Source organism: Cavia porcellus, unplaced genomic scaffold (genome assembly GCF_034190915.1).
Source record: "Cavia porcellus strain 051 isolate PalLab524CR breed Dunkin Hartley unplaced genomic scaffold, mCavPor4.1 scaffold_25, whole genome shotgun sequence".
NCBI classification, from domain to species: Eukaryota; Metazoa; Chordata; class Mammalia; order Rodentia; family Caviidae; genus Cavia; species Cavia porcellus.
In genome coordinates, this window is record NW_026947508.1 from 47,025,534 (window position 1) to 47,040,562 (window position 15,029).

Genomic DNA, 15,029 nt, shown 5'->3' on the forward strand with positions numbered 1-15,029 from the left:
TTCCTAAACAATACAACTGCTCTATAGTGTTTGCCTTGTACTGGATATTATAAGTAATCTAGACATGATTTAAACCATGGGAGGAAATGTGTGTAGGTATATGGAAATACTATGCCCTTTTATATAAGGAACTTGAATATCCTTGGATTTTGATATCATTTTGATATCCTTGGGGCTCTTGGAAGCAGTGCACTACACCAAAGGATGATGTGTTTAGAATTCATACATAAAGTGTAAAGGGGTAGTATATTGTGGTACACAGATGTGGTGGCACCAACCTGTAATCCAAACTACTTGGAAGCCTGAAACAGGAAGATTGCATGTTGAGGCCAAGCTGGGCAGCTTCATAACACCCTGACTCAAAATAAAAAGGACTGGGGATACAACTTAGTGGCAGAGCTTAAGGCCCTGGATTCAGTCCTCTGAAACACACACATAAACACACACAGTGTATGGCGGTGGTTAGGGACAGAGGCTCTGAGGGTAGACTTTCTTGGTTTAAATAAGCCTGACTCTGCCCTTTGCTATCTGTGGGTTCTCAGACACATTGTTACCACGGAAGATCTGGTTCTGCTGCAGCACAGAGAACCGGTAACCGAAGAAACTGAATAGCGGGAGAAGGGTTTCATGTACAGCAGGTCAGAACATGGGATCAGTGTGAGTGGCCCTCGTGCCTGGTGGCCCAGGAGACAGCAGCTTATGGTGCATCTTTTATGGTGATATTAGTTTGGTGTTGGGCAGGTGGGCACAGGGAAACTCATCAGTCCCAAGAAACAGCCAGATGTAGAACTTGGACTGAGTATCTTCTCTTGGGTCAGAAGCTGTTGAGCACCACAGTTGATTACAGAGGAGACTTTAAAGACCCTAATGAAAAGCTGGTTGGGAGAGATAGTAGGACAGAGTTTGGAGCATGGGCCTGAGGCTTCTGTGGCCTCCCTGCTAGCCGCCTCCACGTGCTCTGGAACCTGGAAGCTCCTGAATGCCACGCTTGAGGTTTTCTACAGAAGCTTCATTCCAAGCGCATGATCGATTAAATCATTCACTCTGACCTGTAGCTCACCCTTCAATTCCTCCTCCCTTCTTGGAGGTTAGGACAAAGTAAGGTCCTTTTGAATTCTGTGAACCATTCTAGCAAGTAATTGAACTCAAGGCCCTCTGCAGAGGGTCGTGGAACCCCCCAGTTCCTGGCTGAGTGTCAGTGGAAACCTGGCACTCTGACTCGCATTGGGAGTGTGGGTGGTGTGTGGAGCTGAGCCATGAACCTTGAGTCTGTGCAGTGTTAGAATTGAATTGGACTCTGACACCCAATGAGGCCAGAAGTCTTTGGTGTTGAAGAAACCCCACACTTTTGGTGGTAGTAGTGTTGTGAGTAGAAACAGTTTGGACTACTATTTTTTTTTTTAAGCTATTGGGAATAGTGTTTCTGTAAATATTCAATGTACAATTTTTTTATTTTTTGGGTACTATAATCAAACTCAGAACCTCATGCTTGCCAGGCAGGCGCTGTGCTGCTGAGCTAAATCCCTAGCCCTGTGTACAAACTCCTATGTAGGCATGTTTTCATTTCTCTTGGGTTTATATCTAGGCATAACATTATTGGTTCATATGGCAACACTATGTTAAGTATTTTGATGAACTGCGTACTTGTTTTCCAAGATACATTTTAAAACTCTTACTATTGGGGCTGGGGATTTAGCTCAGCGGCATAAGCGCCTGCCTTGCAAGCAGGCAGTCGTGAGTTCGATCCCCGGTACCGATAAAAAGGAAAAAGACAAAAAAAAAAAAAAAAAAAAAAAAAACAAACTCTTGCTATTGGCCCTGATTTAGATTTTAGCTATTCTAGTGAGTGTGGAGTGGTAGCCCGTTGAATTTTTTTTGGAGACAGGGTCTTGTTCTGTAATTGACTGGCCTTGAACTCACTAATGTAGCCCAGGCTGCCCGTTAGCTCATGGCATTCCTCCTGCCTCAGCCTCCTCAGCCCTCCCAAGTGCTGGGATCACAGGTATGCACCATCGTGTCTGGCTGCTCGTGGAGAATTTAATTTGCATTTTCTTGGTGGTAAATGATATTGGGCATCTTTCACTGGTCATTTATGCTTCTTTAGAGCAGTATCTCTCTTTTTTTTGTCATTTTGAGACAAAGTCTCACTATGTAGTTCAGGCTGGCCTTGAGCTCACCTTGTAGCTCAGGCTGGTCTCAAACTTGCAAATGATCCTCCTGCCTCAACCTCTTGAGTGCTGGTATTATAGGAGTACGCCACCACGTCCAACAATCTCTATTTTTAATTAGCTTATCTTTTTATATTTATTTTTGAGACAGGATCTCATTTTGTAGTCCAGGCTGGCTTTGAACTCACAACTATCTTCCTGCCTCAGCCTTTCAAGTGGTGGAATTATGCCCAGTTTAGTTTATCTTTTTATAACTAATTTTGTAAGAGAAGTTTTTGTGGTATTAGGGGTAGAACACAAGAAGTTCACACTGTGATAGCATCTTTAGCTCTGTTAGTCGATTGATTGATTGATTGATTGATTGATTGTCAGGGTCTGGCCAATTTCCCAGGCTGGGCTTGAATTTGTAGTCCTCCTGCCTCAGCCTCCCAGGGTGCTGGCATTACAGTCATGTACCACCATGCCAGGCTTTAAGAATTCTTTATATCATCTGGACACAAGTTCCTTATTAGATAGGTGACATAATCTCTTATTCTGTGGGTTGTCTTTTTACTTTATTCTTTGAACTACAGGAGTTTTTAATTGTGATGAAGTCTAACATAACCTGTTTTTTCTTTAGTTGCGTGTACCCTCGGTGTCATATTTAGTAAGCCATTTACTAATCTGAAGTGACAGTCATACCTGTTTTCCTCTGAGTTTAGTAGTTTTAGGTCTCACAGATCCATTTTGGGGTAATTTTGTAGCATATGCTGTAAAGTAGGACTCCTCATTCTTCTGTATGTGGATTCCAGTTGCTCCAGCACCACTTGCTTCTTCTTTAACCCAGGGAATTATGTGACACTCTTGTTGAAAAATCATTTGAGGGACTGGGGTGTATCTCAGTGGTAGAGTACTTGCCTAGCATGCACGAGGCCCTGAGTTCAATCCCCGGCCTGAAGAGAGAGGGGAGGAAAAAAAAAGAAAGAAAATCATTTGACCCTAAGTGTAACTTATTTCTGGACTTCAAATTCTATTCCATTGATCTCTGTCTGTCCATATCCTAGTGCCACTGTTTATCACTTTTTGTTTGTTTTTTTGAAACAGGGTCTCACTATGTAGTCCAGGTTAGCCACCAACTTTTGACCCTCCTGATTCATGCTCCCAGTTGCTGGGGTTACACCATCAGGCCTGGCTCACACTGAATTGATTAAGTATATTTTGTTTGTTTGGTACCGGGGATTGAACTCAGAACCTCATGCTTGCCAAGCAGGTGCTTACACTACTGAGCTAAATCCCTGGCCCCTGATTAATCTATTTTTGAAGGTTTTTTTTGTCTTTTTGAGACAGGGTCTTGCTATGCAGTTCAGGCTGGCCTTGAGCTCACTTTGTAGCCCAGGCTAGTCTTGAACTTGTGGTGATCCTCCTGCCTCAGCCTCCCAAGTGCTGGGATTACAGACGTGAGCCATCACGCCCGGCTATTTTTGTAGTAAGTTTTGAGTGTTAAGTCTTCCAACTTTGCAAGTGTGAGTCCTCCAGTTTCGTTCTTTCCCAAATTGTTCTGGCTATTCTAAGTCTTTTGTATTTCCATATTCATTTTAGAATCAGTTTATCAATTTCTCAGAAAAATGCAGTAAGTTTTTAATATTGATCTTGTAACTTACAATTTTGCGAACTCAATTTTTTTTAATAGTCTGATAGTTCTTAAAAAACTCGTTTGGATTTTCTGTATCTCAGACTTCTTCCTTTTTACTTCTTCCTAGTTTTACCCCTTCCTTTCCTATCTGTATACGTTTTTGGCTAGAAAACTTGCTAAAATCTTGAATAGAAATGGTGATAGCAGACATCCTTGCCATGTTCCTGATTTTAGGGGGAAAACATTAAGACTTTTATTATTCAGTAACTGTTTTTTTGGTAGATAGCCTTGCTCAGGTTGAGGAAGTTTGATAAATTATTTTTAAACCTTGTATTTAAATATTTTCATATGTGATTAGTATTCTATAAGGAATAAAAATTTTTAGTGAAAAAAATTTTTTTTAGTGACCACACATTATTCAGCCATTAAAATGTCACTTTTGCAGTATGCCTGTAATCCCAACACTCAGGAGACATCGAGATTGAGGCCAGGCTGGCAGGCTGGCTACGTAGTGAATGTGGTGAGTTCAGGCCCAGCCTGGGCTACATATCAAGAGCCTGTTTCAAAAAACCAAACCCAAACCCCAAAACAAAAACAAACCAGTCACATACACACTATATGATGTGGTAAGGGCTGGGCTTCTGGATCAACTCCTGTTTTGAAGCCACATTTTGTTACTTACTGTATGTTGCAGGTAAAAAGCTGAGAAAGGTAGAAAGATGAAACTTTTCTGAGCATTGAGGAAAAGTCTTCAGTTTATATGACAATGAAGATAATATTTGACTACTTCTCAAGTTAGGGTAAAAAATAAATGAAATAATGGAAAAGTCTTATAAAATGCTTGTCATGGTCATACAGAGCACAGCATTTACTAGGGACATTTAAAATGTTTATAATTAAAACCCCTGAATCTTGGCCAATTTATTAATTTTTTTATTCCTTAGACTGAAATGACTAGGTTAAATCTTTCTTCCTTTCCTTTTTCTCCTTCCTCCCTCCCTTTTCTCCTCCCCTCTTCTATTTTTGGGATTGAACTCAGCCTTTGCACTGAACTAATTTCCTACTTTTTTTCTACTTTTGAGACAGGATCCTGAAACTTTCCTGCTTCAGCCTGCCAAGTGCTGGGATTGTAAGGGATGTGCCTCCATGCCTGGCCAAATTTTTCCCTTTTTGTGGATAACACCTATAGTAAACTCTTCTACCCAAATAAATGCATGAGGTTTGAATAATCACATTGGAATGAGAATTTTGTGGGAGATTACATTGAGAACTAAATTAGGATTAAATTTTACAAGGAAGTCACTATCCAAAAATTTTGTCTTTTTCATGAAGCCCTTGGGAGTCCTTTCAAGGTGTGAGTAGTAGGGAATCATGAGTGGTAGTTCTGGATGGTTAATTTGCTCTGCCTCTTCCCTGACCACTCCTGATGAGAAGTGCCTCCTACACTCTTCAGTGGTACACAGTAGAGTATTGTTGTGGCAAAACTGGGTCCAGGAAAGGAACAACACGAGGAAGTCAAGAGCAGTGTGCAGCGTTGTTTTACACTGGTGGTCCTAGCTGGAGTAACTTCCAACACAAGCTAGGCTTGAGTGTCTGTGAGCCAGCATTTTTATATGTGGCATGACCAGGGGATAGAGAGGTGGGACAGGACAGCACAGCCTGGCAGTCTTCCGATTAGCTAGCAGGCTGAGATCAGCAGTTAGAGGCTACCTAATGACCATCAATTACAAGACTAGATTAGTGGCCACAAAGCTTGATACAATCAGGCATCTTGTAAGTTTGGTTATACCATTATCTTACGGGGTCTAGAAAGCAATTACAGGGCCATGAAGCAATTACAGAGCTTCGCAGCTTGAAAGGGAACAAAGTTGGTAAAAAAGAACGATTTTTTTCTTGCACAGTTTTTCCCTTTCAGTATGTCTGTGCTGTGTTACAGGCATTTAGCAGACTGTGTAAATGTCTGTTTACTGGTACCTGTTTTCCTTCCAGGAACATGGCTCAAACATTGTCTTCTCACTGTCTAACAGTATCCATTGGCTGTCACTTTCTCTTTGGATGAGTAAATGACTGTTTCTTTCTCTGCTTTTTTTGGAAACTAACTTGCTCCTTTTGTATTCCCTTCATGTTTCTTTCTGGACTCCAAGGAGGAGGCATCTCCTTACTCATTACTTGATATCTGCTTGAGTTTCCTGACCACTCACCTTGAGAAATTCTGTTCAGCAAGGCAAGATGGAACCTTGTGTCTGCAGGAACCAGGGGTGTTTCCTCAAGAGGTGGCTGATCGACTGCTTCAGACCATGGCAGTTCATGGTAAGACAAAACAAACACAGGAAACAAAAATTATATGCTTTTAATTACTACTAGATTTTGAAGTACTGCTTTGGCATTTAATTATTTTCTTAGAAATAAGAAAAGAGCAAATTAACCTGATTCTAGGAAAAGGAATTCATTTTTATTTATCCTACCTCTTACTGTGTAGTTTAGAATAAGCATTTTTCTTTTCTAATCTGAGCAAGTTTTTTTTTCATTTGTTTTGAGAAGTCATTTGTGTCAAAAATAACCTCTGTAATTACAAAATACCTATTTAGAAATTTTTGGGTATAAAATGTCTTTATCTTCATTTGATGGTGGGAGAATCAGTACTATCACGGAAAAACTAGTTTCTACTTTGATCTGTAAAATGGGAAGCCATGGTTAATCTTTTTTTAATACCAGGGATCAAACTCACGACCTCGCACTTGCCAGGCAGGCGCTGTGCTGTTGAGCTGTATATCTCTGGCACCATGGCTGACTTAATACTTGCATTTTCTAAAACACATTCTAGATTGAGAAGTGTCATCTATGAACTGTATATTGAGTCTTTTTATTTTTATGTGTTTTAAAATGAGATGCCCCTTTGTCATATAAATGCTTACAGATGGGGAACACGACTTGTTTATAGCTATAGGGTAGAATGAAAATTTGGCCATAAAATAGCTATCATTTATAGATTGCCTGTTTTGTGCCAGGCATTTTACATATATAGCTATCATGACTTTCACTAATACACATATACTGAAATGGAGGTTCCGAGCAGTCACTTCCTGCCAGTCACCCTGCTAGGGAACAGTGTGGGCGGAGGTCTTTGTATCTATGCATATACCCTTTTCCCATTGTGCCGCTCAGCCTTCCTGCACCCTACTACTGTGTGCCAGCTAAAGGATTACACTATTTAAAGGTCTTATTTATCTATGTATTTGTTTATTTTTGGTACTGGGAATCAACTCAGAACCTCGTGCTTGCCAGGCAGGTGCTTGTGCTGCTGAGCTAAATCCCTGGATGTGACTACATGTATACAAAAAACACTGTTCAATGTATGTGCAGAAAATGCATCCAGGAAAGAGCTAGGGAGAGATAGAGCTATAATTGAGGATTTTTTTTAATAATTTAGGAAAGGAGACCTCTGTACTCCTTGGTTTTACTAGTTTGCTGAAGCCTATTAGCTCTTTGAAGTTTTCCAACCTGCTGTAGGAACAAGGGTGAATTTCAGTAAGTACTATATATGCTGAAAAGTCCCCCACAAAACTACACAACCATTTAGGAGATTAGCTTTGTGTGTTTATATAGGGAGATTTTCTAGTGTATTTTTTTCCTGCTGTCTAAATTTGGATTTTTTTTTTAATCTCGTAGGTCACTGATTTCTCTTTGTGTTCCCTAAATTTGGTTTGGAGCCCAATGGTACTGTGTTTTTCAGTTGTAAAATTTTCATTTGATTCTTAATGTTTTCTATTTCTTTAGGGAACCTTCCCGGTTTTCATCTGTTTCAAAAGAGAGTAATTGCTCACTTTTGAAAATATATCTGCATTTTGATCATTGCTCCTTTAAAATCTTCATCAAATAATTTAAGAATTTCTATTACTTCAGTTGACATCTATTATCTTTTATTCTGTTCTTGGTAGAATAAGTAATTTTTGATAGAAACCTAAGTGTTTCAGATAATGCTGTGTAGGAGTTGGTGCTCTGGCTTCCACTAGAATTCCAGTGATACCTCTAGCTGAGAGGGAGAGGAATAGATCATTCAGATTCCCCATCCCTGACACCACGTTGGGAAGCAGTGATCTCCTTACCGCTGGGTAGCATAAAAGTCCTAACTTCTCCCCAGGCTTCCTATGATGTTACCCAGAGTGGGAGACTGGAGGACTTCATTACTGCTGGGTGGAAGTTCAAGCCAGGGCTTCCCAAATGGCTTCCATGACACCATAGGGGCAAAGGGGGCTTACCAGATGGTCGAGATTAAAGGCCTGGCTCCTTACCCTTCCTTTGCTCATGCCTCCCTTGGGCAGACTGGGGCAGTTGCAGCCCTGTGAGGGTAGAAACCTAGGTACCCTTAGCATTTGCTGGCACAGACGGGAGTTGGGGTCACAGTCCTCCCCCAGCCATGACATTTAGCTGAAGTAGAACACTTACTGTCCAAAAAATGTCCTGTCTCGCTGACTGTGCCTTCCCTGCTACTTTGGCTGGTGTGAGCAGAGTTTTTTGGAGCTTGTCTGTGCTCACTGGTGTTTTCTGTGGGGCTAGTTTCAACTTCAGGTGTAGGATACATGACCAGAAAGACACCCAGGATCCCACTGTGTGTTCCCTGGGGTCCCAAGGTCTCCAGCTGGACTGCTTCATTTACCTTTCATAGTATTCTGTTCACAGCTCACCTCTCCAGCCTCATTTCTTGTCTCTCCATTTGCATGCTTGTATCTCAAGAGATGCAGTACATTCTCACATCTAGATCTTCATCTGTGTTTTTCTTTTCTTCTTTATTAGAGAAACATGGCTGCAGGCTTTCTTTTTCATACGTTCAAGCAATCTGGAACTACTTGCTGTTTTCTAGCCATGTAATGTGCCTTCATATCTGTAAGATTTTGTTCATATGGACTGTTTTCCTGTTGATTCTGCTTTTACTTTGTCTCTATGTTTGAGTTCTTTTATTGTCTTTGAATGTCCAGTCTGTACCAGATGTCCAGTTATAATGGATTACTTTATTGTACTTGGTACTGGTATAACATACATCTCCTTTTGTTATGGTTGGTTGTGTCTTTTTTACTCTGTATAATTATAAATCAAGTATTGAGGCGTATCTTTTTTTTGTATCTACAATATTTAATACTGCTTGACCTACATACAGTAAGTTGTTCATTGACTGAGCATGGTGGTACACGCTTATAATCTCAGCCCTTGGGAGACCAAGCTGGCAGAATCACCATAGTTGGAGGCCAACCTGGGATACATAGTGAATTTAAGACCAGCCTCAACTACACAGAGAGACCCTGACTCAAAAAACCATAAAAGTCCAGGTGTGGTGGTGCATGCCTGTAATCCCAGCACTTGAAACTCTGAGGCAGGAGGATCACTATGAGTTTGAGACCAGCCTGGGCTACAAAGTGAGTGTAAGACCAGCCTGAACTGCACAGTGAAACCCTGTCTCAAAAAAGAAAAACAACACACGCATGAAAAAGTTGTTCAGTGGATGGAACCCCATCATGAAATTTATCCCCTGAGACAGAGTTTAGGTAGTTTAAAAGACTATCTCTAGATTAGCACTATCCAGTAGAAACAGTTTATATTGACTGGTGACCACACTAAAAACAAGGGCTGGGGGTGTAGCTCAATGGTGAGGTGCTTGCCTAGCACAGTTGAGGCTATAGGTTCTATTCCCAGCAACCCATACATGCATGTACCTGTGTACACACGAAGGTAAAACATTTTAAGGATTCTTATTTAAACCAATATATACAAATTAGTATATTTCAACATGTGATTGATATAAAGTTATTGAGACATTTTACATTCTTTTTTTGTTGTATTGTGTATTCAAACTCAAAGTATGTGACCAGGCATGGTTACACACACCTATAATCCCAGCTCTCAGGAGGTTGAAGCAGGAGGGTCAAGGCCAGCCTGCACTACATAGGGAGACCTGTCTCAAACAAAACAAAACAAAACAAAGGAAAACAGTATGTGTTTTGCACTTAAAAGTTTACCTTGAGCTGGATATAGTGGTTCATGCCTATAATCCGAACATTCTGGGAGGTTTAGGCAGGAGGATTGGAAGTTTCAGTCCAATTTAAAAAACTCAGCAATTTAGCAAGACCCTGTAAAATAAAGAATAAAAGAAGGAGCTAGAAAGGTAGTTTAGTTTGAATCAAGATTCAAATCCCAGTACAGGAAACGGTATTCTGAATTCACTGTAGCTTTTCAGGTGCTCAGTAGCTTTGCAGTTTGTGGCTGCTGCATTAGAAAGCACAACTCTATGGAATGTGTAATGGGGGTTTGGGAATGTGGCTTTGCGGTAGAGCTCTTGCCTTGTATGCATAAGGCCACAAGGCCCCAAGTTTGATTCCCCAGCATCAAAAAGGAAAATAAAAATCTTTGTACTTAGGGCCAGGGATTTTAGCTCAGTGGCATAAGCGCCTACCTGGCAAGCATGAGGTCATGAATTCGATCCCTGATACCAAAAAAAAAAAAGTATTGAAATAGAATGTGTAATGGGTTGCTTAACATGTGATTATTTATTTTTGTCCATTATGCCAGTTTTTATAAAACTTTTCTGTAATTATCTAATCTTCGATTATTTCCTTTAAAAAATACATTAGTTCTAATTTTTTTACTGTTATAATAATGTTAATTTATTTTGCATTTTACAGAAGTCTATGAATGATTTTTATTTTTTTGTACCAGGGATTGAACTCATAACCTCACACTTGCCAGGCAGGCACTTATGCTGGAGCTAAATCCCCGGCCACCCTGAACAATTTCTAAAGAGCATTTTTACCCCATCATTATCATTCTCAATGACAGTTGTTAAAGTAGGTAGTAAGTGTTGAGCATTGGCGAGGGTTTCAGATCACCAACTATTTGCCAAAAAACTTGGCAGCTTTTCTATCTTGTTTTTGATATATGTATGCTGATGGTAAAACTGTACAGCTGATTGCTCAAAATACACTTTGCAAAATCAGTGGTGATTGCCAGGCATGGTGGCTCACTCCTATAATCCCAGCACTTGGAAGGCTTGAGGCAGCAGGATCATTGCAAGTTCTTTGCAAGACCAGCCTGGGCTACAAAGTGAGCCCAAGGTGAGTCTGAACTGCATAGCAAGATCCTATCTCAAAAAGATTAAAAAAAAATATCAGTGGTGATTAGCAAGTGAGTTAGCTTTGGCACACAGTATTGTTCACTTGCCTGTCTAGAAGCCAGTTTTGATACTGGTAATAGAGCATGGAGAATGACAGGTTTCACATTGTAAGAGATGGCACTGGGTGTCCTGCAGAACTGTGTCCAGTGATCAGCACGTGTGACAAGCGACATATTTCCTTGATGTATCCTCTTAAGATATTTCCTGTTTCTGTGGAATCTTCCTTTGATTGTAAGTTGATTATTACCATCTATAGACCCATTTGTACCCAATTCTGCCAGAAAAATGCAAGGTGATACTCAGGTTGATGATACAATAGTTTGCAGATATCTGTCAAGTTGACCAAAGAATTTTTCTTGGTTCCTATTCAGACAACCTGGAGGTTTCATGACAAATTTTCTTCTCCCTAATGATACTGAACACTCAATTCAGTACCTCTTCATGTGTGTAGTCTCTTTCTGGGCCTGCTGAAGCAGGGCCTGTCTGGTTACTAAATGAGATACCATCATCTTTTTTGCTGTCTTCATCTTCTAAAGCTTTGTCTTTTTCTAGTATTTTATCCTCTTCTGGGAACTTGACATTCTTTTTATTGTCAAGCATTATATCAAGGTCATCCTGTGGTTCAGCTTGCTCTTGGATGTTATTTTCAATCTTAAGATCCCTTGTGTTTTCTTCAGCTTCATCAATATCAAATACCTTTTTTTCTTCTTCTTCTTCTTTTGATTAAGGAAATTCTAAGTGTATGGTGGCACATGCCTGTAATCCCAGCACTGGGAGACTGAGGCAGGAGGATCACTGTGAGTTCGAGGACAGTGTGGGATACATAAATGAGTTTAAGGCCAGCCTGAACTACCTAGTAAGACCCTTTCTCAAAACAAACAAAACCCCAAGAAATTCAAGTCATCTAGATTATCAGATGTACCTTTCTTCCTGTTGTCCTCTTCCTCGGCTTCCACAGTTGGTTCTGGCTCCACTTTTTTGTTTCTTCTGCCTGGGCATCCCCTTCCTTCTTCCTCCTCTAAATAAAAGGCTACTTTTTCTTCTTGCTTGTAGTAGGATTAAAAATCGTCTCATCTCTAGACATGGCTCAGCATGAGAAGTGAGTTAGGTCAGCCTGGGCCTCATCCCTGACACCACCCAGGCGCTCACATCAGTGAAAGGAGCGCCTCCTCCCCCTTCTGGCAAACGCTGGAAGTACACCAGCTCCTTCGTTCTAATTTGAGGATGGCTCACTGGCAGCCTGTTCTACATCTTCAGGAGGGGCTAGCTGAGGGCCCACTTGACTTAGTCTCTTGACATCAAGCTCTTTATTATTCTCTGCCAATTGCTCATTTACCCCCAGACTATTCCTAGACTACCTTTCACCAGCATGGCTGTTGCTTTTTTTTTTTTTTTTTTCTTTTTTGGGTGCTGGGGACCAAACTCAAGACCTTATGCTTAACCAGACAGGCACTTATGCCACTGAGCCAAATCCCTGGCCCTGGCTGTTGTTTTCTTTATAGTAAGTTAGTTAGAAGTTAACTTCGGGGCCAGGGATTTAGCTCAGTGGCATAAGCGCCTGCCTTGCAAGCAGGCAGTCATGAGTTCGATCCCTGGTACTGATAAAAAGGAAAAAGACCAAAAAAAAAAAAAAAAAAAAAGGAAGTTAACTTCATAGTAAGTTAGTTGATGTGATACCACTGAGATATGGCTCCAGAGTATGTGTAGCGCTCTGGAGTGGTAGGCAGGTACATCTATTAGGGACTTCTTTAAGAGTTTACTGTGTCTTCCCTACTTACATTCATTTGAAAGAGAGGGGCTGTAACTCCTAGGTCCTTTTAATAGGTTTTAGATCTGCCTAGTGGTTTAATAATGAGCTATAAGCACTATGTATGTGCTGAATATAATATATATTTGTTTATATAGTAATGTGTTATAGTTAAGTTAAAGTATAGGCTAGAGATACATTGGTAGCAAATGAAAATACCTTAACCCAAAGTTTAAACTTCACTCATGATATAAAAGTCCATAAGCCCATCAGCAGTTCTGTTTCATAGTCACCTAAGTATCCAGAATAATAGCTGCTCCACTTCACCTGCATAAAGCTATCCTCTCGAGAGCGGGAAGACTCCTTACAGGAGAAGATAGCATGGAAAATCATGCTTGGCTCACAGAGACTTCACCCCACAGCCCATCATGAGAACAGGCACAGCCCCATCAAACTCAGGGAGAGCTGTCTGTGTGTCCAGTAAGATTAGGAGAGCCAAGGGCGAGTGGAGTCAGTAAGGTCTATTACAGTCTTGATTCTGCTCCTTATTAGCTCAGCTCTGTGATCTTGGAGAGCCATTTTGTAAGCCTCAGCTTACTCAGTTACTCAGTTACAAATTGTAGGTAATAGTAATACCCTCATTTTACTGAATTACAGGTATCAAATGAAATAGTTGCATGGAAACAAGTTGGAAATGTAGAGTATGGTGGACATTTTAGTTGTCTTTGAAGTGTTTCTTTTTCTTTTTTAAATGAAGTAAGCTATTTTAATTTTCACGATTTGTACCTGTTTCAGTAGGGCAGACATGGAAGCAGCCACAGTAGCGTTGTGTAAGAGCACGTTCCACCTTCCGAGGAACCCGTGACGGGAGCTCCAGCCAGAGCAGGGAAAACCTTGAGGAAGTTTCTGAAGCACTGTTTGGCTTTTAACTGTTTCTCGAAGTAAAAGTCCTGCTTGTGTCTCCCCAGGTCTACTGAATGATGGAACTGTGGGGATTTTTAGAGGCAACCAGATGCGCTTAAAGCGAGCTTGCATTCGCAAAGCGAAGATCTCTGCTGTTGCTTTCCGGAAAGCCTTCTGCCACCACAAATTAGTGGAACTTGATGCCACAGGTGTGAATGCCGACATCACCATCACGGACATTATCAGCGGGCTTGGCAGTAACAAGTGGATCCAGCAGAATCTCCAGTGCTTGGTGCTGAACTCCTTGACTCTCTCCCTGGAGGATCCTTACGAGCGGTGCTTCAGCCGGCTTTCCGGCCTTCGAGCTCTCAGCATCACCAATGTTCTCTTTTACAATGAAGACCTGGCTGAAGTCGCCTCACTGCCACGGTTGGAGAGCCTGGACATCTCGAACACCTCAATCACAGACATCACTGCTCTGCTGGCCTGCAGGGACCGACTCAAGTCACTAACCATGCACCACTTGAAGTGTTTAAAAATGACAACTACCCAGATCCTGGATGTTGTTCGGGAACTCAGACATCTGAACCATCTTGATATCTCAGATGATAAACAGTTTACATCAGACATAGCTCTTCGCTTACTAGAACAAAAGGACATCCTACCCAATCTTGTCTCTCTGGATGTTTCTGGGAGAAAGCATGTGACAGATAAAGCTGTTGAAGCCTTTATACAGCAACGGCCCAGCATGCAGTTTGTAGGTTTGCTGGCCACTGATGCTGGTTACTCTGAATTCCTCACAGGCGAAGGACACTTGAAGGTTAGACCTTAAAAATGTGTTATTTTAGCCATAAATGTGGTAGCACATGTCTGTAATCCTAGCACTCGTGGAGCTATCGTGGGGGCAGGAGAATCACCAGGAATTCAAGGCCACTGGGCCACATAGTAAGACCCTGTTTCAAAAAAAAAAAAACCAAGAACAAAACAAAAGAAAACAACAACAAAAGTATTATTTCGTCAGGCTGATCAAAGTCTTAGTTGCCTAAACTCTGTTAGTATAAATGTTTAGTATACGAAGCAGGGAATTGTATAGGACAGTGATGGTGAACCTCTTAGAGCTTTCAGTGATATAAATAATCTGCTGTAACATGCATGACTAGGTTCACCACCACTGGCACAGAGGAAAGGCTTTCTATGCAGTCAGTTCTAGGTAAAAACCCAGCTTTCATGCTTCCTCATTCCAAGCAAACTCTGGAGTAAGTTAATTTTGAGTTTCCATTTCCTTGTTTATAAAATAGACATTATTTCTACCTTGCAGAATTCTTCTGAAGATTAATAATTATAAAATACAGCGAGCAGTAGGTACTAAATAAACAGTGTCTTGTTATGGTACTGTTTAGATATTTAACATATTTCTAATGGATCACTTCTACGAAA

General features: G+C 40.9%; 1 protein-coding gene and 1 pseudogene across 3 annotated transcripts in view; one reads left to right on the top strand and one right to left on the bottom strand.

Moving 5' to 3' along the window:
- Zyg11b (zyg-11 family member B, cell cycle regulator) overlaps window positions 1-15,029 on the top strand; it is an 84,427-nt gene that overhangs the window by 20,872 nt on the left and 48,526 nt on the right. For 2 of the 3 annotated variants that reach the window (XM_063236505.1, XM_063236504.1), the window contains exons 2-3: window positions 5,925-6,090; window positions 13,658-14,412. In XM_063236505.1, coding sequence (XP_063092575.1) covers window positions 5,925-6,090; window positions 13,658-14,412 — 921 coding nt within the window. The remainder of the gene's footprint in view (window positions 1-5,924; window positions 6,091-13,657; window positions 14,413-15,029) is intronic. The other variant, XM_063236506.1, reaches the window with a different exon arrangement.
- Window positions 10,994-12,026, bottom strand: LOC100725265 (eukaryotic translation initiation factor 2 subunit 2-like; annotated as a pseudogene).